This window comes from Pararge aegeria, chromosome 12, assembly GCF_905163445.1.
Source record: "Pararge aegeria chromosome 12, ilParAegt1.1, whole genome shotgun sequence".
Taxonomy (NCBI): Eukaryota; Metazoa; Arthropoda; class Insecta; order Lepidoptera; family Nymphalidae; genus Pararge; species Pararge aegeria.
This window is the reverse complement of record NC_053191.1, coordinates 9,080,195-9,104,936: the sequence shown is the minus strand read 5'-3', so window position 1 is coordinate 9,104,936 and position 24,742 is coordinate 9,080,195. Positions and strand designations below refer to the sequence as shown.

Below are 24,742 nucleotides of genomic sequence, written 5' to 3'. Positions count from 1 at the left end.
TCTCTACTTGAAAAGGGTTTAGAAGTTTTAAAGAGCATAATCTTAAATTATTTAGTTTCAAGTACAGAAGACTTTGATTTAGAAATAATTAGGAAACATTTTGGTGGCGATGTACCCGGTTTTGGGATATTAGCAAAAAGAATTGACATGATGTTTCTTAACGAACATACGATTTGGGCAGATAATCGTCCCGTTCCACCTAATATTATTTATATCGGGGGCATACATAAGACACAGCAAAAAGATCTATCTTGGGTAAGTGAAAATGTATTGAGTACATTTTTAATAACAAGTGTTTATATTTATATTTTCAATATAAAATTGTATTTTAAAACTCCTAATTAATAAAACTTATAAATAAGCCTGATTTTTTATAAACAGGATCTAGAAAAGATTTTAAATTCATCGCAGAATGGTGTTATATATGTGAGCTTCGGCACCAACGTTAAACTATCACAGCTTCCTACTGAAAAAATTAATCTTATGGCAAAAGTTTTCGCTCAACTTCCTTATGATATTTTATGGAAATATGATAAAGATGTTCTTCCAACCCAGACGAATAACATTAAACTATCTAATTGGTTTCCTCAAGCGGATCTTTTGAGTAAGTAATTATTTAAAATTTATTCTTTAGTAAAGACTCTTTGATAGTTTTGTTTTTAAACGGTTTTATTATATCATCGGCATCATTACGTGTTCTTTATTAATCGAATAAATAAGTATGTTGTGAAAATAACACGATTAACATGATGAAAACGATTATTCTGCTTATTTCAGAACATCCAAATATCAAACTATTTATAACTCAAGGGGGTTTACAATCCACTGATGAAGCTATTGATGCTGCGGTACCTTTAATTGGTATTCCATTGTCGGGTGACCAATGGTATAATGTACAAAAGTATGTCCGTCATGGGATAGGCTCGCAGCTGGATATGACGACTTTGACTGAGAAAGAATTTAAAGAAACCATTGAAAGAGTTATTCAAAACAAAAGGTAAGACATTTTATTCTACTTATTTTAAATACTATGTCCTACTAGTCAAAGTATGTTTTTATAAGAATGTTGTTATAACCTTTATATGCGTCGCTAGAATTCCAACTTTAAGTACCAAAATAATCAATATTTGTACAGTGGTTGATCTGAACATAGTAAACAAACTTAACGTTAATGTTATAGATTTTTTTTTTTTGTTAAAGTATGAAAATCAACGTTTTAAGACTTAAGGCACTCATGAGAGAAAATCCGATATCCCCTTTGGATCGTGCGATATGGTGGACGGAGCACATCATAAAGCATGGAGGAAGTCATCTCCGAACCCCCGCTACTAACATATCTTGGAGTGAATACTATGAAGTGAAATTAGTGCTTGCAGCATTCAGTCTTTCTATTATAATCTTAGGACTACTGGGTTTAATCGTGAAATCAGTTTTTAAATCTATATTCAACTTGTATAAAATTAACATAAAGTTAAAGGGACATTAGGACTCTATAATCAAGCTGTACTAGGCTATTGAAGTTAGGAAATTTGTTAAAGTGTGGTTATGCAAGAACTAAAATGATTGCATTCATTAATGCATTGCAATGCATACACCAATGTTTGCAAGGTTCATGAGCTGTGCAAGAGAGTTTTAAACACCGCTGTTAAATATAGGGTTCTTCTCTGAAAATTAAGTAAATTTAGTTTATTTAATACAAACTATACGAAGTATGGGGAAATGTACGTAACTTAAAATTATAGACCATGCATTTTATTAGATTATCTTGCGTTCAAATTCTTCTATTTTGTTGTTGGTTAGTAGATTATAATGTAATAATTTAAGTATGTGCGTGTATCTGCGATTGATAAATAAAAATCGAAATTAATTTAAATTCCAAACTTCATATAGGCCTAGGTACTTATGATATGTTCATACCATTTGACTATAATAAATAACCATAATATGTTTCCATTATTAAGAGGTGATAGTGTTCACTAATCGTTCGTTAACTTGAAACTAAAGGAGTGTTCAGAACGCTCCTCTTGCGAACAAGCATAGGAGGCAACGGATCGGTTGAGAACGACCCTTCATAGGATAATAGGGTGCAGGCGCCACGCTCAAGAACGCGGACTTCAGACGTATGGTGATGTATGCGGGGAATCTTCCATCCGTTGGAGATAAGTCGGGTCCGAAGGCGAACCCAGTGTTCCATTTTGATATGGGAGGCCAATGTCCCAGACGAGGGTCTGCTACGACGGGGGCCCCTAACTGGTACGCAGATGCGTGCCAAAAGTTCCCGTGGCCCAGCCACGAGCTGACTGGTTAAAACGCCGTGGGGTTCTAGTCGGTTCGAAATAACGATCGTGACTCCTTTGGACGTGTCCATGAGAAATTAAGAATTAAAAAAAAAAATAACATTTTCAAATATCGTGCCTGTTGAGACCATTATGGAGAATTTTCAGGCATGCAGAATTCTTAACAATGTTTTCCTTCGCCGTTTAAATCAAGTGATATTTAAATTGCTTAAATTAAAAACGCACAAAACTCAGAAAAGTCAGTGGTGTATGCCGAGGCTCGAACATAGTCTCTACGAAAGGAAAGCCGATGCCTTAACCACTAGGCTATCGCTTACTCTCATTCGCTTTAATCTCGTGTAATTAAACACTATTTGGACTTTCAAAACTCTTCATTAAAGTTATTGTAGGTTAATACATTGATACCTATGCATAATAAGTATCAATGTATTATATTATTTATTTGTGGTTTATTTAATGTTTTCTTCGTATGTGTTTATTATGTTTCCAAATGGATATTTTTCTTTTTTCTTTTTTGTTTTACATATCTCAAAATCTTAGGTCTCTTTCTTTTTGCCATCTCCACCTTCTGGTCTACGCACAATAATTGAAACCCTATATAGTTCGCCTATTTAGTTGCATATTACTTTTTAACTGTGCAATAAATTATTAAAACAAACAAACAAACTTTCTTTCTTTTTTATTTCTTGATCATCATTAATCTATACCTACTCGATTATTTATAATTAAATAGTCATTCTTAGTTAATTCAAGTATCTATGAAATAAGATTAAGGTGAAAGAATTAAATAATTTGGACTACTTATTTATCTAATAATTTTGCAACATCAATGGATCTCTTAGATCACAGTTACCCAATTTGCTTAAAAAAAATATTAAAATTATAAATGAAAACATTTAGTATATGAAAAGTTCCGCAATTATTAGAAAATAATAAAAAAATCTTTTTCCACGCTGTGCAGCTATATAGACTTATAATTTCAATAATTTTATGTTTTATAAGAATTAAGACTACAAGTCCTATTGTAAATTGTTTAAGTTGCCTAATAAAACAAATAAAAAATAAACTATTACAAGTTGTAGGTATTTATTACATTATTAAGTCTGTAAAACCCTATTGTGGTTGCGTTTACTTTTCTTCCGCCTAGTTGCGGCAAACTCCGTAACCCATGATTACATCAATTACCATCAATTATGCGATATTTATTTTAACTGCTCTCTTTGAAGGTAAAGAAACATTACTTTATTGTTTCCTGTCTAAGGTAAATCTATCCGTTCCATAATGAGTTCTTCCAGGAATTCGTACTTAAGGTATTGGACTTTATAATGCCTTCCTTTATTCCTGGATCCAGTTCTCGTATGCGTATATACTCGTTATTTATAAATCAAATTAATAAATTATCAAAGTTCAAGTTTATGAAGGTTTTATACCGGATGATGCTTTAACAAATTGCACGTTATTTAACGCCTTGTATAACTAACTTTGCAAATAAATTGTTTCCTTATTACCGACATCGCACCTTACAATATTACATAAGTTTTAATAAGGCCCAGGGTATCAAAATTCCCTTCTTTTACTATCTTAGAATAAAGTAAAATTCCTTACCTTTATTGCTGATCGTCCACAAGTTGCTGTTCGGACTTCCTTTTTTAGATTTACTGTCTTTAAACATGAGGATATCGGGTATTTTGTTCTGCTTATTTTCCTTTGGTATCACGTCTGGTGATCTCTCAACATTAACCCTCACAAACTCTCCTTTGAGAACTTTAGGAGTTTCTTTATTAATTGGTAATAAAGGTGGTGGAGGGGCTTTAGCTTTCTTGTGGAATAGTCGCTTCTTTTCAGGTTTACTCGGTATTTCTATATCTGTGTAAATAACACTATCTATTTCTCCTGCCTCTCGTTCATTTCTAAGCCCCATCAGACTCAACGGTTGATCGAAGCGCGATCCTTTTTGGTGTACAGATATATGAGTTATCCCATCGCTATCAATTGTTTGCATCAGATCAAAATCGGAACGCGTCTTATCGTAATGATTATAATCATCAACACTATTTATTCGGTACGAGTCAGTGTTTTTCTTTTTAGAAAACAGTGTATCGTTACTAGAGTAATTTGTCGCGTTTCTCGTTAATCTATTTCTCATTTTGAAATATTTATACGTGAAATATATTCTCTTAAAATCCTGCTCGTTTTTAAATCTCAGAGCAATCGCTTCTTTGTTTGGGCTCTTAGTAATGTAGAAGACTAGTATGTTTTCACAATTTGGATAGTTATCAATATTAGCACAGTCGACTATATCGTCTATTGAAATATTTTCGTGCCTGCCAATCTTCGTATCTTTAAGCTTTTGCGTATCATCTTCATTGCTTTCTTCTTTAGTTATTAACTGTAGTTGGTCTTTGTCGTTGAACCCAACGATGACGTTGAAATTGTAAATAGTAGTCTTGCTAACACTTCCTACGTCCACTTGCTGATTGGAGTTGTGGAGTTTCTGTCTTAAAACTATTGATGCTAAACCTCCACTTCGGCTTCCTTTTCTTACAGTCATTATAGACCTGTAAAAGAGAAAAATGATGTTTAATAATCAGTGTGTAAGCATTGACCAAACCGCACTGGGCCAGCGTGGCGGACTACGACCTTAACCCTTCCTCATTGTGGAAGGAGATAAGTGCCCTGTAGTGGGCCGGTAATGGGTCGATATGATGATGATAATGAAGCGCTGACCACATCAGGTCGATTGTAGACTCAAAAACGGATACAAGTAACAACTTTAATGGAATAAAATGGTATAGAACCCATGTTAATATACATTCTACTTAGTTCAAATTTTGTGTGGCAGAAGCCGAGAATAAAAGCTAGTAAATTAAATATCTAGTAATTTTATCTGTAAGAACGCAGAAACCGCAAAAAAGGCAGCCTTGTCGTTATATTATAAAAATGCGCCAGGGCTCGGATTTTACTGACGCTATTGAGGTCATTTAATTCTTACTTATTCTTAAAACCGATGATATCAAGCAGACGGCAGGCATACTATGGTCAAGGAAAGCTCGGAACCGGCACACATGGAAACACCTGCAGGGGGCCTATGCGTCAGGAGACGCGCTGATTACTATTTAGTTAATAGTGCGAGATATTAGTGTTAATAATTTAAATTTACATACTGTACATCAGCAATAAAGGCTTCATTTATTTTATTTATTTATTATGTATTTTTATTCTTAAAACTACAAAAGTCTCGTTTACAACAGTACTAATACGATGAATTTGGCTTTGCAAGAAAAACTTTGACCTTAGTTCAATACCAAAAAGAATCTTCAAGCCCACATAATTTAGGAACTGATAGCCTTTGGGGAACCGAGTTACAACCTCGGCACGCACATCTAACTATGCGTTATGTGCATTTTTAATTAAAAAAATGCGTTAAAGGTAAAGGAGGAAACCTGATATTTTTCAAGGGCGTTTGAAGTCTACCAATGGGCCAGAGTGGTGGACTACGGCCACTACAGGACACGGGTCTCCCCTCTAATTATGAGCGGAGACCCGTGCCCTATAGTGGGCCGGTATGGGTTGATGGTGATGAAGTGCTGCAATGACTGTAAATTATTTTCTAAGGCAGAGCATGGACTTATAAGGGGAAACTTAATTACACACGAAAAAGGGAATTTTCTGACAACGAAGTTTCAGGCAACCACAAAACTATACGAGTTTATACCAAAAGTCGGTATGCATTAAATTCGTATTTCATAGAATCAGTAAAAGCATGTACGTATCGGGATATCTATTAAAATTATTTAAATTACAGAGTTCGCTGTTCTCTTAACTTAATAAATTGCCATTTTATCGATTCTCAACGGTAACTTGTTAATAATTTATAATCGCCTGCATTCATGAGACTCACTTTCCCCCTATCTAATGCTTGCGACTATACTTCACCGCTTAATTTATACGTAGAATAGATCAAGAATATTAACATTTTCCACGTTTTAAAGCTAATATTATAGTCTTAGTTTAGACTAAGCTTCCATATTAAGTTCTCTTGAAAATTCAAGCTAGTTGGTAAATGTATCATATTTTGAGGATAGCTAAGGATAAAAATAAAAAAATGGCTGTTACCGCTACATGCAACAGAAAGAAACAGCATAATATGCTCCTAAATATTAATTAATCTGTTGTTTTTCACAGTGCAAAACAGATATCATGTTGTTGACCTTGACCATATTCTTGACTAAATGGTTGACTCATTAAACAATTCACTAAAATTTTACACAAAATTTTTTTTCGCTTCTTATTTATACTCCAGTTTACTCAAAATCGGTCGGTTAAAATACTCAAATAAAACCATAAAGTTTTATTTATGATGACCTCGATGATTGCAAGAATGCAACAAATTAGCAAAAAAATACTTAAAAATCGGGAAATCAAATCGGGTCATATCACGATATAAATGTAATGTTTGCGGTCATTGACTCCATTTGGCACCACCTCTACCTATAACATGACCTAAGAGAAATAGCACACCCCACAAAGACGTACCTACCTACCTACTATTTATTGATAACGTAGTCATTAAACTGATCGTTATAAAATTCGTTAGATTACTCGTTACAAGCAAAATTAATCAATTAAATAAAACTTTATTGAACACAACATATTCGTTCAGCTTTCTCTTCTACAGTATCTAACTGGCAACCTGGAGCCCACCGCCAGGGTTTTTTAATTTTCATTGCACTACAAGTTAGCCCTTGACGACAATCTCTACTGGTCAAGTAAAAAAACGTGACAGCAGAGTTACGTGAGTTTTTCAATTCACACCAACAGCCCTTTAACGTAAAGATTACGTAAAGATTTATCAGAAAAATTACGCTCTCTAACAGATTTTGATTGTTTAGCCTTAAGTAATTAGATTTAGTTTCAAAAATAAGCCTTAAAACGCGATTTCTAAGTAGATGCAGTAGAAAACATAAGCACATATAGATAGAAAGCATAAGTATTAATAGAAAACTAAATTGTGAGCCGTGAGACTGTAATGAAAAGAATATAAACTTCCCGGCAATGTTTTGTTTATCGTCAACTAAGTACTTTTTATTAGCGCTTGTTTCAAGTTAAAAGAGTCAGCAGTTAATACTGGTTAAAGAAAACGCGGGAAGAAATTTCAACAAAAATTAGTTTTTAGTAGGTAGATACGTAAATAATATAGCAGATGAATTGAGAGTATGAAAATTTACATGATGTCATCTCCCAAAAATATGATTGGTTTATTTCTACATGTCTCCAATCCTATATTTTTTACATCTGAGGAAAACAATGATATTCGGCTAGCGGGCTATATTCTATCAATATTTCTTACAGAGAGAGAGTCTTATTGGTTCTGTGAACTTTATTGAGCTTTCTAGCCAGAACTCATAAATTATTAAATACACAAAATATAGTTTCCCAGAAAGGCATAAAGCCAAATAATTTAATTAATTATTACGCTTCTATCTGTTTTCTTTGTAAAAAAATGGTTGTCTGTAAAGTCGGCTTACTGACGATACTTGAACGTGACAACATCGTAAGAAAATACTGATGGTTGCATTTTTCAAAAGAAAATTTTAATTTTATTAGTTTGATAGATATTATCGTTGCTATAAAGAATTGACACCACATTCACTTTTCACTGCACTTCATCCTTGCCGAAAACATGTAAATGTATTATTGTTTAGAAGCTGTCCACGCGGTGTCGCTTACTCAAGTAGGAGAGAGACAGATTCCGAACGCGGAGGCCGACTGTGCCTCTTTGTCGCTCGTTCCACGCTCTCGCTTGCACTTCAAGCCTTGGATGGGACGCCTCAGAGCGAGGTAACGCCGCATACGTCATGTTTTTTCGTGCGTGCAGCCGGCTCCATCGAATTAAAAGTCAAAAAGTTTCTATTCAAGGAACTAATAAAGTAACTAAACAAGGAACTAAGTAAGTATACAAGTTCGCTAAAAATTTTATTTAAAAAATAACTAACAAGAAAATCATGATTTATTCGATTTCCGCTCTGCGTATTTGATTTAGACCATTCCGGATGTAATTGTTCGATTAATAAAATAAAAACCATCAACATAATATCTAGTGCATTTCCGAGTGCGTAAACTGGGTGAGGTGAACATAGGGTGTCCATATGTGCCTTAAATTAGGAGACCGTCTGTTATAATCTTACTTATAATCATTTAAAAGTTTGTTTTTTTTGCTGATACTTTTTTAAGCCACACAAATTGAACCTTTAAATAAATGAAAATAAAGGTTTAATTTATACTAAAAAAAAAAAAACTTTTAAAACTATATAACCTACTTTTAGCAATTTATTTTAAAAGAATACTGATTAACAACTAAACTTCATCGCGTTGCCTTTACTTCAAAAGACGATTCTGAAGTCTACGCAGTTGAAGATGACTCGAACTACGAATCAAAAGAAACTCTTTCACGCCACACAAGATATAATAATGATTGTTAAATTATACAATGTAGAACTGCCTTCAGTTCTGGTCTCGGTAGAGTTAAAGTGGTTATAAAATAAGTACCTAAGTCATGAAAAAAGCAATTTTTAATTTTAAAAATAAGGTCCAATTCAATAATTGCGTTCAAATACAGTATCTGCTTTGTATTTCCGTGTCTAATAGTATGTATATCTAACTATCTGTTATTTATTAAATAAGTAAGCTTAGGGAAATAATCTCTCTCTACACAAATGGCTTATCCTTTCCTTAACCGAAGTTTATGCGAGAGCGGATTTCTTAATAGGTACACTAATTCGTCATAGGTTTTAGGAATTATTCATCAAGTGTTTGTTTGCCTTTATGATTTTAAAACTTTATTGCGGAATCTGTAAATAAAGAAAGGAATCCGGGAAAACCAGGACGTGTGGCAACTTACTCGGTATGACTATGAGTCACATTATTGAGCTCCAAGTAAATTAATATACTTTTTTCATTAATAGTGTAGGTATGTGCTAACAACTTTCGCTCTTGCATGAATCTTCAGTATGTAATAGCATCACACTATTATATAATTAAACAGCTACCATCTGCGTCAAAGAAAGTTTGAAAATGCTTAAATAGTTGGTTCCATACGAATGCATATACTGCTCATAATTATATAACCAAAGTTATATTAAAAGAGATACTTTTGTATAGAAGGTTCCTGATGTAAATAAGTAAAGTTATGACTGATCACACTAAAGGCCACGTTTTTTTATATAATATAGACTAACGCTTAGCAGTTATCTCATACGATGCAACTGATAATGCAGTCCAATAAGGAATGTCCTTGCTTTGAGTATGCTTATTCGCTCTTTGTTTGAAGGTATTCATAATATTCTACGTGTAACGGAATTACGAAATACTGTAAAAGGGTGCATAAGTATATTTCATAAGGAATATCCCTGTAAAAATATTAAATCAAAAAATGCATATTTATTTTTCCATACAAACGAATTCAAAGTATTCTAAGTGTTTACTTATGACAACCCTATTCAAGACAGAAGACCAACACGCGCATAGCACCTACGCTACGCGACGCGTACCTAATCAAGTGACTCCTTTGATTTTATTATTTATGTGATGTTAGGGCTGAATCTGAATTCTCTCCGTAAAATCTATGGCAGTGGTTTACACAAAAACTATTGGCGTTTCAGTTTCTCAGATAAGTCTCAGACAAAGTAAATAATCTACCTATAAAGCCTGTGAAGTATGATTTCGGTTTTCATTTACACGTTGTATATGAAGGGGTAAAAGGAAACCTAAAGGGCAAATTAGGTTCTCGAGACAGTGCTAGAAGTAAGTTTCGAGTTTAATAGCGTGATAGTCCTTACAATAACTCAGGGTTCTATAGGTCTTAGACGCTGGAAAAACTAGATCGAGTAATTTATTGAGCGATCTTTATAAGTGGAGGGATCACAGGTTCGATCCCCGGCGGGCAAAATTTAGGCATTTATAAGTTCTGACTCTGGGCTGCTATGGTGGGAGGCTCTGTAGTAATTTACCACCGTATCGAGAAAAACATGACACCCCACAATATCATTTTCCGGTACAATGCGTAAAAACAGTTTAGGGTTATGGGTTTAATTTATAACAGTTACGGTTGAGCCCGCTACGAACTTAGACTGCATCTTCACTTACCACCAGTAGAAATTGCAGTCAAGGTTTTTGTGTTCTAGTGGAAAAACAAAATCAAAATCAATTCATCGGTTCGCGACCTGCGATGCCACAGACACACACACACACACACACACACACACACACACACACACACACACACACACACAACCTTATAACAACTCGTTGTTTTTTAGGTTAAGTTATGACAACGTTCCAAATTTTAAATTCGCCAGTAATAATAATTTGACACTCGATTTTTATAATGTGTGGCATTTATAACCGAATTGCTTTGAACTTGCTTCAATCGACAGCTCCCGACAGAATAACCGGATCATGGGGTGAACGTTCTGTGCCTATTATTTATTCTGTGGTAAAATCTACAGCAGAACTAAGGAGAGAGAAATGGTATAATTGACTTTTGAGCTTTAAACACTGAGTACATTCGTACACACAAGTAAAAACAATTGTCTCAACGAGTTATCATCAGTACAATCACTGGTTCTCAAAGACATTCAGTCTACATCACAATAGTTTTTCACATAATTATACTCTAGTTTATGCACTCTTAAATCTTTAAATAGAAAGGGGACATCACGATAATTACATATGTGACATTTCTAAAAGATTTATACCTATTATGTCGTAACTTAGAGAGGTCTGTTTTATTTTGGTGCAAAGGTATGAAAAATTCAGACACCGAAAACTTTTGTTTCATTACTTGTGATCTGGATCATTAATATCATTATCGTTCTGTAACATAAGAGCGGCAGTTTAAGGTTAAGTTACCCTCCACGCAGTGACGTAACAATAAATTGGAAATGCGCGCAAAATGCATGGGGCTCCGAGACATGAATACCGCGAGCTAGAGGCTAGAGGGTGGATCTTAACATTTCGTTATTGTTATATGATGCGATAGCCCAGTTGGACTTTGACTTTACATTCGGGGGGCCGAGTTCGAATCCCAGCACGCACATCTTACTTTTTTTTAGTTATGTGCGTTAAAATGAATTCAAATATTACTTGCTTCAACGGTGAAGGAAAGCATCGTGAGCAAACCTGGATGCCTAAGTTCTCCATATTGTTCTCAAAGCTGTGTTTAGTCCACCAATCCGCACTGGGCCAGCGTTGTGGACTACGGCCTTAACCCCTTCTCAGTGTGGGGGAACACCCGTGCCCTGTAGTAGGCCGGAACTGGGTCGATGTGATGATGATATGGACTTGTGTAAGGCATCTACATGTATCCAAAAAGCTATGTTTTGTCCGACTAGTAGGTATGCTTCATCATCATCAAGACGTCAACCAATAGAAGCTACAGCTGTACATAGTAGGTACATAAATAGGTATTTTGCAAGGAGTTCCAAATACCACAGTCTAGTGCCGCTCATTAGATATAGTATTTCCACCTTATCGGAGGTCTACCAACGGTGCGTTCACCGGTGCAAGGTCGTCATTCCAGCACCTTGGGAAGTTGGGACCCCAACGTCCATCGGTTCTCTAAGCTATGTGCTCCGCCAATTGCCGCTTCAGCTTCGCAACACATAAGCTATGTAGGTTCTTTTACGGATCTCCACCTCGTGATTTGATTACATTTTTGTATGCTAAGTTCGGTATGATTTGGGCTTCTATTGAAATATTTTTAATTAATCGTAACAAGTAGGTATGTCAATAACTTCCTCTTAATAAGAAATTGCATCCGGCTAAATTAATAGAAATGTTTTTAATTAGTTTTATGTTACCTGAAATTCTTTTACCTATCTATACTGATAAAGCTGGAGGGTTCGTTTTTATGTTTGTTTGAGCGCGCTAATCTATGGAACTACAGGCCGATTAAAACTTTATGTCGTCGTGGAATTTAACTGCGAGAGTAGCTTCGCGCTTATTGTACCACCCCGTTGATTGGCTAATAACGAATATTGAATTCTGCGCATCGAAACGCACGAAATATAAGAATTCATAAAGTTTGAATCGTAATCTACCAGTCGGGAATTTTTTTTTTATTTGATAGCTCTAGGAAGGCAAGAGGCCGGGGCGAAGTAGTGGTCGGGTATATTGTGTTAGTTAGGAACAATATACCCCGACAAATTTGGAACAATATTTTAATATTTGGAAACCTATAAGAAATTAGACGTGAAATAAGTCGCATGGGACTGCTAGTTTCACTAATAAAACACTTGGGTAGCTTTAAAAATGTTTCTAATTTTTCAATTTTGAAAGGAAACGACTGCATAAAAACCAGTATTTACTGACATATAAATAGCTAGTAGGTCAATGGCGAAACGAAAGTGGAAGTTGGCTGTTTTGTTCTTGCAGATCACTTCCGAGTTTGTACATACACAGAAAGGCTACAAACATATAAGCCGAAACACCTTGGCATCCGTCACATATGTCTTTATATGGACTCTGTAGGTCTACCTTGGATTTATTATGTTTTATTTATAAACAGTGATATGATCTTGTTATGATCTAAGACCCGTGTCACATGAAAATATGTCTGATGACTAATAAGGCACGTATACCGAGATTCCATGTTAGTTGACAGACAGACATGGAGTAAGTACATGGAGCTGAGCTTTCATCTAAAATCTGCGTTTGCCTATTTTCAACCGAAACTTGTTACTTCTTTAGTATAAACTTATAGGTGGCTCTTAGCTGAGGGGGCCCGCCGAAAGCATTTCCCATATATATTAGGTACGAGATTCGTCTCAGAACGAAAAGGGTGTAGTCCACTTCACGCATGTATGAGAACATTACTTCAGGCATGCAGGTTTTAATTGCTTCAAATACTAAATCCTTAAAGCTAAAAGAATCCTTAACGTAAAAACATTTAAAGCTTGGCTATGAATGTTTTACTTTAAGTTTTTTTTTGAATTAGCCTTTTAAATTTTTCCTAAGAAAAAATGAGTTATAAAAATTCTTTTTTTATATTCTTTACTTGTTTATCGGTAATATTCGTATCTGTCCCAAAAGTGAGTGTGGTAGGTATTTATTGGAACCCGTTCAGATTTACCAATAAAACTATAAAATTTGTTTGTTGAAAGCCAATTTAGAAATTTTTACCGAACACGAACATAAACAAAATCCAAAGATTTACGTGTAAATAAATGCGACAAATATATGGTATCTCCTAAAGATAGTAATTTTATCTAAACATGCACGCATACGGCAATAAAAGTATGTCGTAGACATCGTGCTGTTCAGATCGCGCATTATTAAATAGACGCTAGACATATATATATTAACGAACGTCTAATTAACGGCTAGACTTTATCAGTTCTTTTTGTATTGCAAATTAATTGTTACTAGTATTCCCGCAATGGTCAAAATTCGACCATAATTGATAATGATTAAGGTTCTATTGGCAAAGACTATACTTCTATAATCGTAAATTTCGCCAAGGCTCTGACACACGATGTTAATTCGCCTATTTTTTTGAAACAAATTATAATCCAAGAAATTATTTAAAAAGAGTACGCAAACATCCGTGTGTGTGTGTCAAATACATGGTAGTGTGTGTAATGTTTATTTTATTGATTTTAATGTATTTATTATGCATAATTTAAATTTAAAAAAGCTATTAGCATTCTGTACTTCGTGTTAACTAAAAGTGTTAACTTAAAGGAAATTTCATACTCCTCCGTCACCGCAATTTTCGTAAAAAGGGTTACAAAGTTTTGGTTTCATTAATTAATCGAAGTCAAGAGATAAAGGAGAATGGGTATCAGAATCCGCCGAACGCAGCGTGGTGATTATGGGCAAACCGTTTGGAAAGGCCTTTAGTCTAGCATTGGAGTATTATAGGCTATACCTAATTCATGATTGATGCAGCTTTTTTACTCCTCTTGCACCCAAAGGGGCATTGCACGTTATTTTGACCATATTAATTTAATTGTTGCAAGGAAATGTGTGAGAAATTGGGTTATGGAAGATTAAAAACGACTCGATGGATAGAACTGAATTTAATATTATCCAAAAATATTATTATTATTTTATTATATTTAGCAAGGTAGGTAATACGTCTATCACCTAGCAAACTGTGAACAACAATGAATGAGATGGCGCTGGTACATTACTTTTATAACATGTAACATTCAAAGTACCTTCTCAAATATAATCATAAATGAAGATTAGTTTTTGTATTTATTTGTAACATAAACCAACAAAATGGACCCATATATTTTTGGAATTAATACGTTTTATTGAAAGCAGTTTAAAACGAATCAACTAAAGTAAGCGATTTCAATAGGACAGTGGGGATTAAGCAGCTTTTTGAAATTTTACAATCGTCAGGATTGTAAACTTTCCTCCCATAATACTAACTACTAACAAATAGTAACAAACCTGTCCACCAATCCGCACTGGACCGGCGTGGTGGATTACGGCCTAAACCCTTTATTGTGGTAGTAGATCCGTGCCGTGTTTAGAGTTGATATGATGACTAGTAAACCAATCAAAATTAACGTAGGAAAAAACGTTGAACACATAACTGATACACCATCATTATAAAAACTAAGAATGCACATCAAATCAAGATATAAAGTTTTGACCAAGACGATTGAAATACTCAAATATAACTTAACATAACGTTTCCAGTTGTATAGAACAATTTACTTTAGCCAACTCTTTATTTGCTTTTAAAGAAACTAATTGCTCTCAGATAATACAAAGTAATGGGCGAATCTTGAATCTTAACTTTCACGACTATCTCTGGGACTTTGGGTATAATATGTGAATATACACACAATACACATTGTGTAACTGCAAACTTACATTTGCTGCTAGGTGTAACCGTAATATACTCTATCTAGTATACATAAGAGAATAGTAGAAGTATTTTCTTTGATATAATGTCGTCGGGACACGATGGCTAGCAAGAGAAATTACGTGTTTTATTACAACAGATAAAGACGTATTCAGTTTGGATTTCAAAATTGTAAACTGGTATAATAACACACACGAAAATGTTTAAATTCTCGTTTTTATGTTTTTACTTTTATGTGTAGTAATAGAATCAGAGTATCGTTGCGGAACATATTATATGTTTTCGAAACTTGTATAGTCCATTATAAGTAATAAAATCAAGTGGTAATAAAATCACTTAAAGCATAGAATGGATTCGTAGGGTTTAATCTAAGAAGATAAATTTCAAAATGATAGAATTAATAAATCGAAGTTAGTACTTTGATATTTCGGTTTCGGAAACGGGAGGCAAACATATTATAATTAAAGACTACATTATGCAAAGCAAACTATAGTTCAGAGTTCACTGTTAAAATTTATAGGTACCTACGCAAATATCATAACACAAGAAAGGTTTTATGCCCTATTTAGTCCACCTCGCTGGTAAAGTGTGAATTGTTAGACCCACACACCTTTGATATCGTTATGGAAAACTCTCAGGCATGCACGTTTCTTCGCGTTGATTTCCTTTATCATTATTTTAATATATAAATTAAAAACGCACATAACTCCGAAAAGTTACAGGTGCGTCCCTCCCTCGGCCCTCTGGAAGTGAGGCCAACCTTCAGACTATATATTTTTTTGCAAATATAAATGCTCCAGGCAAATAAGCAAGCAGTAGACAAACGACAATACAGAAGACCTAGACATTAAATAATAAAATTAATGTGAGCATTTCACCTTTGCTCTGTCCGGCATAATTTTGTGATATCGTGATTAACAGATACAATAATTTACCGTTTATAAATACCTAGACTCCTTATGAATATTTATATAACAAGTGTTTGCCGTACATCCTGAAGATCAAGGTCAATGACATGCAATCATATGCGTATTTTAGTGACATTTGATTTCCAGTTGTTTGTCAAATATTGCGAAAATAATGCAGAGCACTATCTCACTATCCTCATGGCTGTGAACAGTTTAAGAACTTACTTGGTAGCTTAACAAACCTCTGATAAATCACTGACCTGTCCCAAGGTGAAAGAAATTTGGAGCGGGGAAAAACCTATGTAAAAGTAGCAGAAGATAAATATAAAACAGTGAGCGTTTACGAGTCAACAATGGAGACCAGAGTTTCAAACTGGATCTCTAAATGCCACACATGCGGACGTCAAAAACCACTTATGGTTGTCACGGCAACGGACGTTGGAGTTAGTTATTATTAGCAAGTAGCCCGCTACAGCCCACGGGTATGCTTCATATTTCATTAATGGTACATACTCGTAGCACGAAAAAACACTCCGAATATTTTTTTTCTTCTTTGATAAGTGATGAGACGCGACGTGCAAATTTAGAAACTGCCCACGATTTGTTTGTTTATTGTGTCGTTAACTTTATGTGACAATTCAGATATTCTATGGGATTTCTCATTTTAATGGTCTCTCAGTAGAGAGTAAGACTAGTCTAGTAAGACAATCATCATCATCGACATACCAGCCGTGGGTTATTTATGGTTAAGCCCAAATACGGGAAATAAGGCTTCAGCACACCAATGCTGCTTGCTTTGGGGCAGAAGAATTCTATGAAGCAAATACATTAAGTAGTTTTTTTTTTTAATTCTGATTACATAAGACTCAATCTAAAGGTCTCTACATTAGGATACTATTGTGCGGTGTCGTGAGACTCGAATAATCAGCCAATTCTATGGAACTTGTTGACATTTTATTTCAAGCAGATTTAAATACACTGCATGTAACATACGTATATTATACTGTTTATTCTGACGTGATTATGAAGATCACGAAGTTACCGTCGTGCATGTCCATACAGTTATCGACTACTATTACTTTCTAGAACAAGTAAAAGTATCCATATGTCGCTACAATGAGCAACGCTCAGTATATTAAACAGACGTGAGCAATTGAGCATATCTTAATTTAATAAACAAATTCAGTGGGAACTCTTATAAACTACTTCTATATAGATACTAAATAATAAAAATAATAATAATAATAATAATTGAGGTAACAAGCAAATGGTACCACCCGATAGTAGGTGGACAGCTCATCTATGAACAGGCCGAGCCATCTTTCTGTTCCATGTTTTTTCCTTTTACGCCTTTGATTGCCTGGAAGAAATCGCTATGTAGCGATAAGGCCACCAAATTGTACCTACTCTCTTGCTTTATATTTATATCTCTGTAACTACTTTTTATTTCTTGGATTTTTCTGTAAGGTAAAGTTTTATATAATTAAGTACTCATAGATAGGGAAACTATTATTTTATGAAAGAACTAGCGGTTGGCCGCTTTGTAACTACATTTTGTTTGGCTTCTAGAATTCGCGTGATGATAAATTGGGCTATACCTACCAACATTTTTTTTTACTTTTAAGCAAAACAACTCTTTGGCTTCATATTATTATTAATTATCGGCAATGATAACAACGAAACTATTAAATCTAGATGTGGATGAGCAACCAAAACTGCAAATTCCATATATGCAATTGCGCGCTGTTGATGTGTGTCCTACGTATAAGAAATAAATACGAAATACATCTAAAACATTTTCCATTCAGTACGGCGCAATTTATCTTCTTCTATTAATTCAGGCATAGGAAAACAATTAGAATGTGGTTAACGGGGGCATTGGCATAGAGGTTTTGCAGGACATTTGATGAACTTGACCGTTTAACATCGTTCTGACTGGAGCGATGCCAATCTTTAATGACTCGACGTCTTAGGACTTAGTCCTTTCACCTTGACTTCTACTTAAGTTTTTGCATTAGGGTCCTGTTTCATTAACTCCTAATAAACTTTCACTGGTGGCATCATATGACCAGTGGCGTGCATAGAGGGTATGCAAAGGGGACGCATTGTTATTTTAGGTATTGAAAATCTGTAAAGATCTAAACTTTATCCATATCGCTCGCGGACAGTTCAGAACGTAATAACAAAAAACTAATTTCAGAATAAATATTTTGTATGTAGTTTTTTCCAGCAATTCTCCAAAATAGCCGGAGCAATTTTGACGGGACTTTTACAGGTACGTAGAGAATTATACAAGGAAGGGTAGGAAATCTACGAAAAGAGGAAAGGACTCTCGCTCATCTTGTACTAATCGAATAAATCTACAAAAGCGATAAGGACGCCTTTTGTATTTTACTTCCGTCTTTGTATGTCTATTGTTCTATTATTTTCCTAACTTCATAGTGGTGTACAAATAGTTAAATAAAAATTAAAAATAAAAAGGGTTGTTAAAAGACAGTCACTGAGTCCCGTGTTGTTTAAAAATAACAAAACCTTCAGACTTAAAGAAGTAAAAATTAATAGGTTATAAAAATTATTATGGGTCAACCTAATACAAATTGCAAGCCGTTGGGCTCATTTACAATATAGGCTCACTTATATTACGATGAACACGCCTTGTGGACACTCAATATGTTTACCTAGGTACATCTAAAAACGTGTGATGAATTCTAAAGCTCTTTACATAGTTAAGAAAGGTCAACTAAAGCCTTATCCGTAATATCGTGTTACTTCCATGTTAGATCCTAGATAATCGAGAAAGTCTGAGAGGGGAGCAACGAGCTTCATTTATCAAGTTGTACTCCCACGCTGCTTAAATATTATTCTAGGTCGTACTTCAACTCCAAGCTTCGATTTTTTAGTACTTGACGGCTTGTTGGATTTTGTCCTTTTTTTACATTCAAGAGGCCTAGGTACTAGAAATAAATTTAGAAATTAGATTACTAACTAACATTAATATTTATAAAAAATATAACCACTTTATGTTTTACTTTCACTTATGGGCATGGTACCCAAAATGCTGGCGTATTGCCCCTTTTAATTGCTAGAGTTAGTCGTTGGGCTAAATGAACGCCAAATATTTTTTAGTTATCTGAGACTGTTAGGTTTCTATACTTTTTTAAATTATATTATTGGCCATTAACCCTTTACCAAGCTGGCATTCGTTTCCAAAGAGTTGATTAGTTATTACAACTTTATTACTTAAACTTTCTTTCTCTTTCTTTTTGTAGTCTTATCTGTTAAAAATATTACCGGTCAAGGTGATATAGGTAAGCCATTCTGCATATTTTTATAACAGAGCAAATAGCTTACCTACTGTAGGTACACCTATTTATTTTTCAAAGTAACGGCCATGTTTAAAAACGAATATCCTACATACTAAATATAAAGAAAAAAATATTTGTAGGATTTAGTATCCTACAAATATTTTTTTTCTTTATATATGTTTTTTACAGCTTACCTACCTTTGCTGTTAAAACTAAATATCTAATTCTGTTTGCAAAGAACAATAATTGGTCTGATTGGTAACGTAGGTTTTGCTTACTAAGAATACTTATTAGTGATTGTAGCCTTGTTCTAATACCAGTCTGGTACTAAAATCTAACTTAAATCAGTGCCAATTGCGAATGCCAATTTCGAATGAAAAATAAGAAAAAAGTATTATTGGGAATCTGAATATGAGGCTTGGTGGGATTGCAATTTAGTGCTACTAAAATGTTTATTTATTTTATTTATTTATACACTTTATTTGTAAACCACAAATAGTAAAAAAAAAAAAAACAATGGACACAACAAAAATAAACTTAAAAAGTAGGATACCAAAATGTGGGTTTATTAGGTTTTTTTTTTAATAAACTGTAATACAAATGATACAGTGAAAGAATTCCGGTTAACCAAAGGACGCTAAAATATAATCTCGTTCAATCTGCTTGAGCCAGTGGTGTTAAATTAACTATAAAACTGATAAGATCCATAAAAAAAAATATTTTTATTGCACTCTGAGAGAACTCAAAAATATAGCGATTTGGATGTTATCATATACACTATAGTTATATATATTATTAAAATTTACATAACATGCTGCATTGTCGTATTAGGATAACTTTTTCCTGTAATGACAAAAATGTAAGATGGGAATAAATAAATAAATAAATAATAAATGAAATAACGATGCGAAAGAACTCCAATAAGCGGCTGGCCTAAATAAGCGACAAGGAAATAGCAGCAGTGCTACTCGTATCTCCGTCTCATAATGGCATATTGTACACCGATATTACGGTCCACTGTCGGGTGAAGAAACGCCTTTTCCGCCTAAATCGTTTTCCAGGGACATCTAACGGAAAATCGGCGTTGAATGCGTGGAGAATACAGGAAATGTCAAAGCATACGCAAATTGATGCATGCATATCACCTGTGTGGTCCGTTCCCACCGGTACACGCAGAGTGGGGTTTTTGCTAGCTTTCGATGGCACATTACCTTATGTAATGCCTTGGTTAATATTTCACGCGTAATATCTACGAGGCGGAAAGACGTTGGTCGTTGACCTTTAATAGTTGGCGGAGTTAGGGTTAGTAAATAAATAAATAAATATACTACGACCATACACACGGTTGTTCTAAACTTCGATACTTCGATTGCCTATCTACATATAGGCAGGCCGTTTAACCAATTTTTAGTACCAGAATGAAAAAATAATAAATAAATACACTACGCATTGCACACATCGCCATCTAGCCTGTGTTATGGGAACTAAGGTGAATGTTGAATATTTTTATGAATAATTAACATAAATACTTATAATATACAGATAAACATCTAAACACTGAAAAACATTCATGTTCTTCACACAAACATTTTCCAGTTGTGGGAATCGAACCCACGGCCTTGGACTCAGAAAGCAGGGTCGCTGACCACTGCGCCACTCGGCCGGCAATTAATGAAAAATTAATATAATAACTTCTATTGCACACCACATAAATGATATAAAACAGAAAAGGAAAAATAAAACAACGTTATAAATTCGGCGGCCTTATCGTAGCGATCTCTTCCAGGCAACCAATAGCTTTAAAATACTAATAAATATTATTAATATTTTCAAAGTGTATGTTTACGACCCATATCAAGAACACAATTGGATTCGGGACTGCGACTTATCTGACCGGAAATAGAATTTGTCTGATCGTTATTAGTGGCTATATATGTAGGTAGCTACTTATTTAGTAATCGTTAATGGAATACACAAAACTAATATTCAACAATACTCGCGATAAAATACTATAATCTTAATTACAGTTTTGTATAAATATACCTTAATATACAAAACTGTAATTTAAATTTCTTTGTCGAAAGGCCTCTCGCAAGGGGTGTGTTTGCTTACAATCATCCCTCTAGGTAGACTTGTTTGTGATCGCAGTAAATGGAAGTGGTATCACAGAGAACACTGTATTCTCTGTTAGATATAGTCTCTGTATTGTCCTGTATAACACCCGTAAGAAGAGGAGAAATTGAAATTACAAACTTAGGACTACAACGTAAAAAATAGAATCAAAATTTTAAAACATTCTAAAAAACTGTGACATTTTCACTCATCTCAAAGTTAATTTTGACAATTTTAATGAATATATAGCTAATCTAATCTTTTGAAAGCTTCGATTACACCATTTATTATACGAGTCAAATTTCACCTTTCAATACTAACTAATTTTCTTTGTAGTGGGTTACAGAACAATGGCGATGATACGCAGCAAAAAAAACTTCATTGTTTAGGATTACCAGCATTTGAATAATTATTTATTGATAGCGTTCCGAGACCAGCAAGTTGGTCAAGGTATCCATTGATGCTATTCTTCATATTTAGGGTTCAGCAAGAATTCCTCGGCATGAAACCAAAAAAATAGATTGAATTATACTTGTAGTAAAGTATTTTAAAACAGGACTACACTGCGAAACTTTCCAATTCTTCAACATTTCAAATTTGTTATTTCGATGTCTGATATAGGTGCAGAAAATTTTAAGTCTGCTGTATATATAGTATCTATAGTATATAGTGTATACTATAGTAAATACTATAGTATAGAAATTAAACTCGCCAGGCTTAGTCGTGTGTTAAAATTCTTATTGTAAATCTATATATATATAAAAGAAAGTCGTGTTAGTTACACTACTTATAACTCAAGAACGGCTGTACCGATATGGCTGAAAATTTGTAGGTGGGTAGCTTAGAGCCAGGGGGCGGACATAGGATACTGTTTATCCCGTTCGACAGCGTTCCCGTCTGAGTTGACATAAAAAGTGAGTTACACCATTTATAACTCAAGAACGGCTGGACGAATTTTTATGATATTTGATTTTTTGGATTCCTCTTAGACCGGAATAGGATAATAAATATTAAAATAATAACATTCATCAAAAAAATATGATGCGCGGTACGAAGTTCGCCGGGACAGCTAGTTCTAAATAAAAAAAAGTTTTATTTTGTATATTTGTTACCCGATTACTCCGCCAGCTATACACCGATTTTGATGATTTTTTTTTTGTTTGGTATGTCATATCTCAGAGGCAGTCCAGCTACTTTAGTTTGGTGAAGATCCATTGGCGGATTAAAATATTATGGGGGTACGTGGGCCCCCACCCAAAAAAGAACGAAAAAAAAAACTTAAAAATGTTGCAGAAAATATTTATTTCTTGCTTTTTTGTAAATTCTTTATTTAAAAATAGATTGTAAGTGGAAACCCATCGCATATAAACAGAGCAAAACTTCTCAAGGCATGCAATGAATACGTCCTGCAACGTGCCGCCCCTTATCAATCACCCCGAGGCGTAGGTGTTCAGCCTCATGTGCCTATAAACCCTTCAAACACAAACCAACATTGCAACAATGCTACTTGGCGGCAGAAATAAGCAAGGTGGTAGTACCTACTTCCCCGGATGAGCTCTGACACTAAAAGCTATACTAATGATAATAATAAAGGCCAGTGCCTTTCCTGCCATATGACTCGCCATACATTGGTGGGTCAAAACCAAACTGGGAATGCGGTGAATAGGCATCTAAATCCCGAATCCTGCCTAGAGTTTCATCGAGGGGCACACAGGGTTTTTATATCCCAGCACCACAAAACCACTCCGTTTCCACTAACCGAATCGCGTCAAGCATTTTCTCTGTTTAAATAAATAAGACGTCAATGGCCCATGGTAATAAAACTTGGTATAGGTTACCTTCTCAAAACCATTGAACCTATTGGTGATGCACAATGCGTCAATTCTCAAGGTTAAAATGACAACGAACAATCATTTTGCCTTCGTGTATACATTATAATTCGTCACGAAGGTCACATAAAGGTGCAAAGTGTTGTGAACATAAGCGATATCACACCAATTGGAAAAAAAACATTTATAGTAGAAGAAACTTTTTTTCTAATAACAGGATTTTTATGTTTTGCAGGTATAATATTAACTACTTATTGCTTGAATTTTTGATAACTTTGAATTTTGAAATTCGATATCTTAAATATTGTGCTGACTGGACTGTGAATTTCCAGTGGCGTGCATATGGATATGAGGATATGTACAGGGTATGCACTAAGCGAGCAAATAATAAAAAACTAAAAAATCCAGTACAAGTTATAAAAAACTTAAGGATCGGCATTTTAAAAATTATAAAATGCATATATATAAGTTTTTAATAACTCGTACTCGAGATTTTCTTGATTTTATATTATCTGCATACGCCACTGGGAGTTTCAATATCTCGAAAATTCAAAAATCTTATTAAATAGAATTGGTACACTTAACTTTTTTTGTACCTAATCCTCTACAAGTAACGACTTGATTACAATCTTACCAGGGTAGCAGTCTAAGGTGGTAGTGGCATAATCTTTTAAGGGTATACCAGTGGCCTGAATAGAGCGTATGCACAGGGTATGCAGATGATCTAAAATAAAGAAAATCTCCAGTACGAGTTATAAATACTAACTTAAGAGTAGAATTTTAATAACTCTTGCAATGTCTATCTTTAAGTTTTTTTTATAACTCGTACTGGAGATTTTCTTCATTTTATATCATCTGCATACCTTGTCCCTTCTCTCTATGCACGCCACTGTATAATACTTATATACACCGATACACCGACGGTTTCTACACGGCATCGTACCGGAACACTAAAACTAATAAAACCACGAAAACGCTCTACGCCACGGCAAATTTTTTTCGGTAGCGTGGTAAAAAGCAACGACCGAAGCCTCCCATCAGGCAAACTTGCCTCGCTGTTTGGTGATTAGCATTTATGACTATGAAACGCGAGATTATTGGCTTTTCTGCCAATTCTTAGTTCCCAGCAACAGCTCGGAACTAAGAACTGATTTTTCCAACTGGCTCCCAGTGCCTCAGAGAGCACGTCCCGTTATCGGAACTCCTTACCTTTTTGAAAACTCTCTTATAATTAACATAAAAATAAATAAAAAACACGTTGATTTGATGACCTTTTTTTGTAAGTCGGTCAAATATCGCCTACGTTGTGTTATGTCACTAAAAGTGTAACAAAACCTGCTCAAATATTTTTAAAAAAGCATTTTAATTTGGTACAATAATGCAAAGCATACAAACGTGTGAATTTCCT

At 34.4% G+C, this 24,742-nt stretch overlaps 1 protein-coding gene across 1 annotated transcript in view; it reads right to left on the bottom strand.

Annotated features, from left to right (window-relative positions):
* The window catches only part of LOC120628395, an 82,304-nt gene that overhangs the window by 7,783 nt on the left and 49,779 nt on the right, over nucleotides 1-24,742 (bottom strand). Inside the window, exon 2 of the mRNA XM_039896749.1 lies at nucleotides 3,903-4,855. Coding sequence (XP_039752683.1) covers nucleotides 3,903-4,848 — 946 coding nt within the window. The 5' untranslated portion in view covers nucleotides 4,849-4,855. The remainder of the gene's footprint in view (nucleotides 1-3,902; nucleotides 4,856-24,742) is intronic.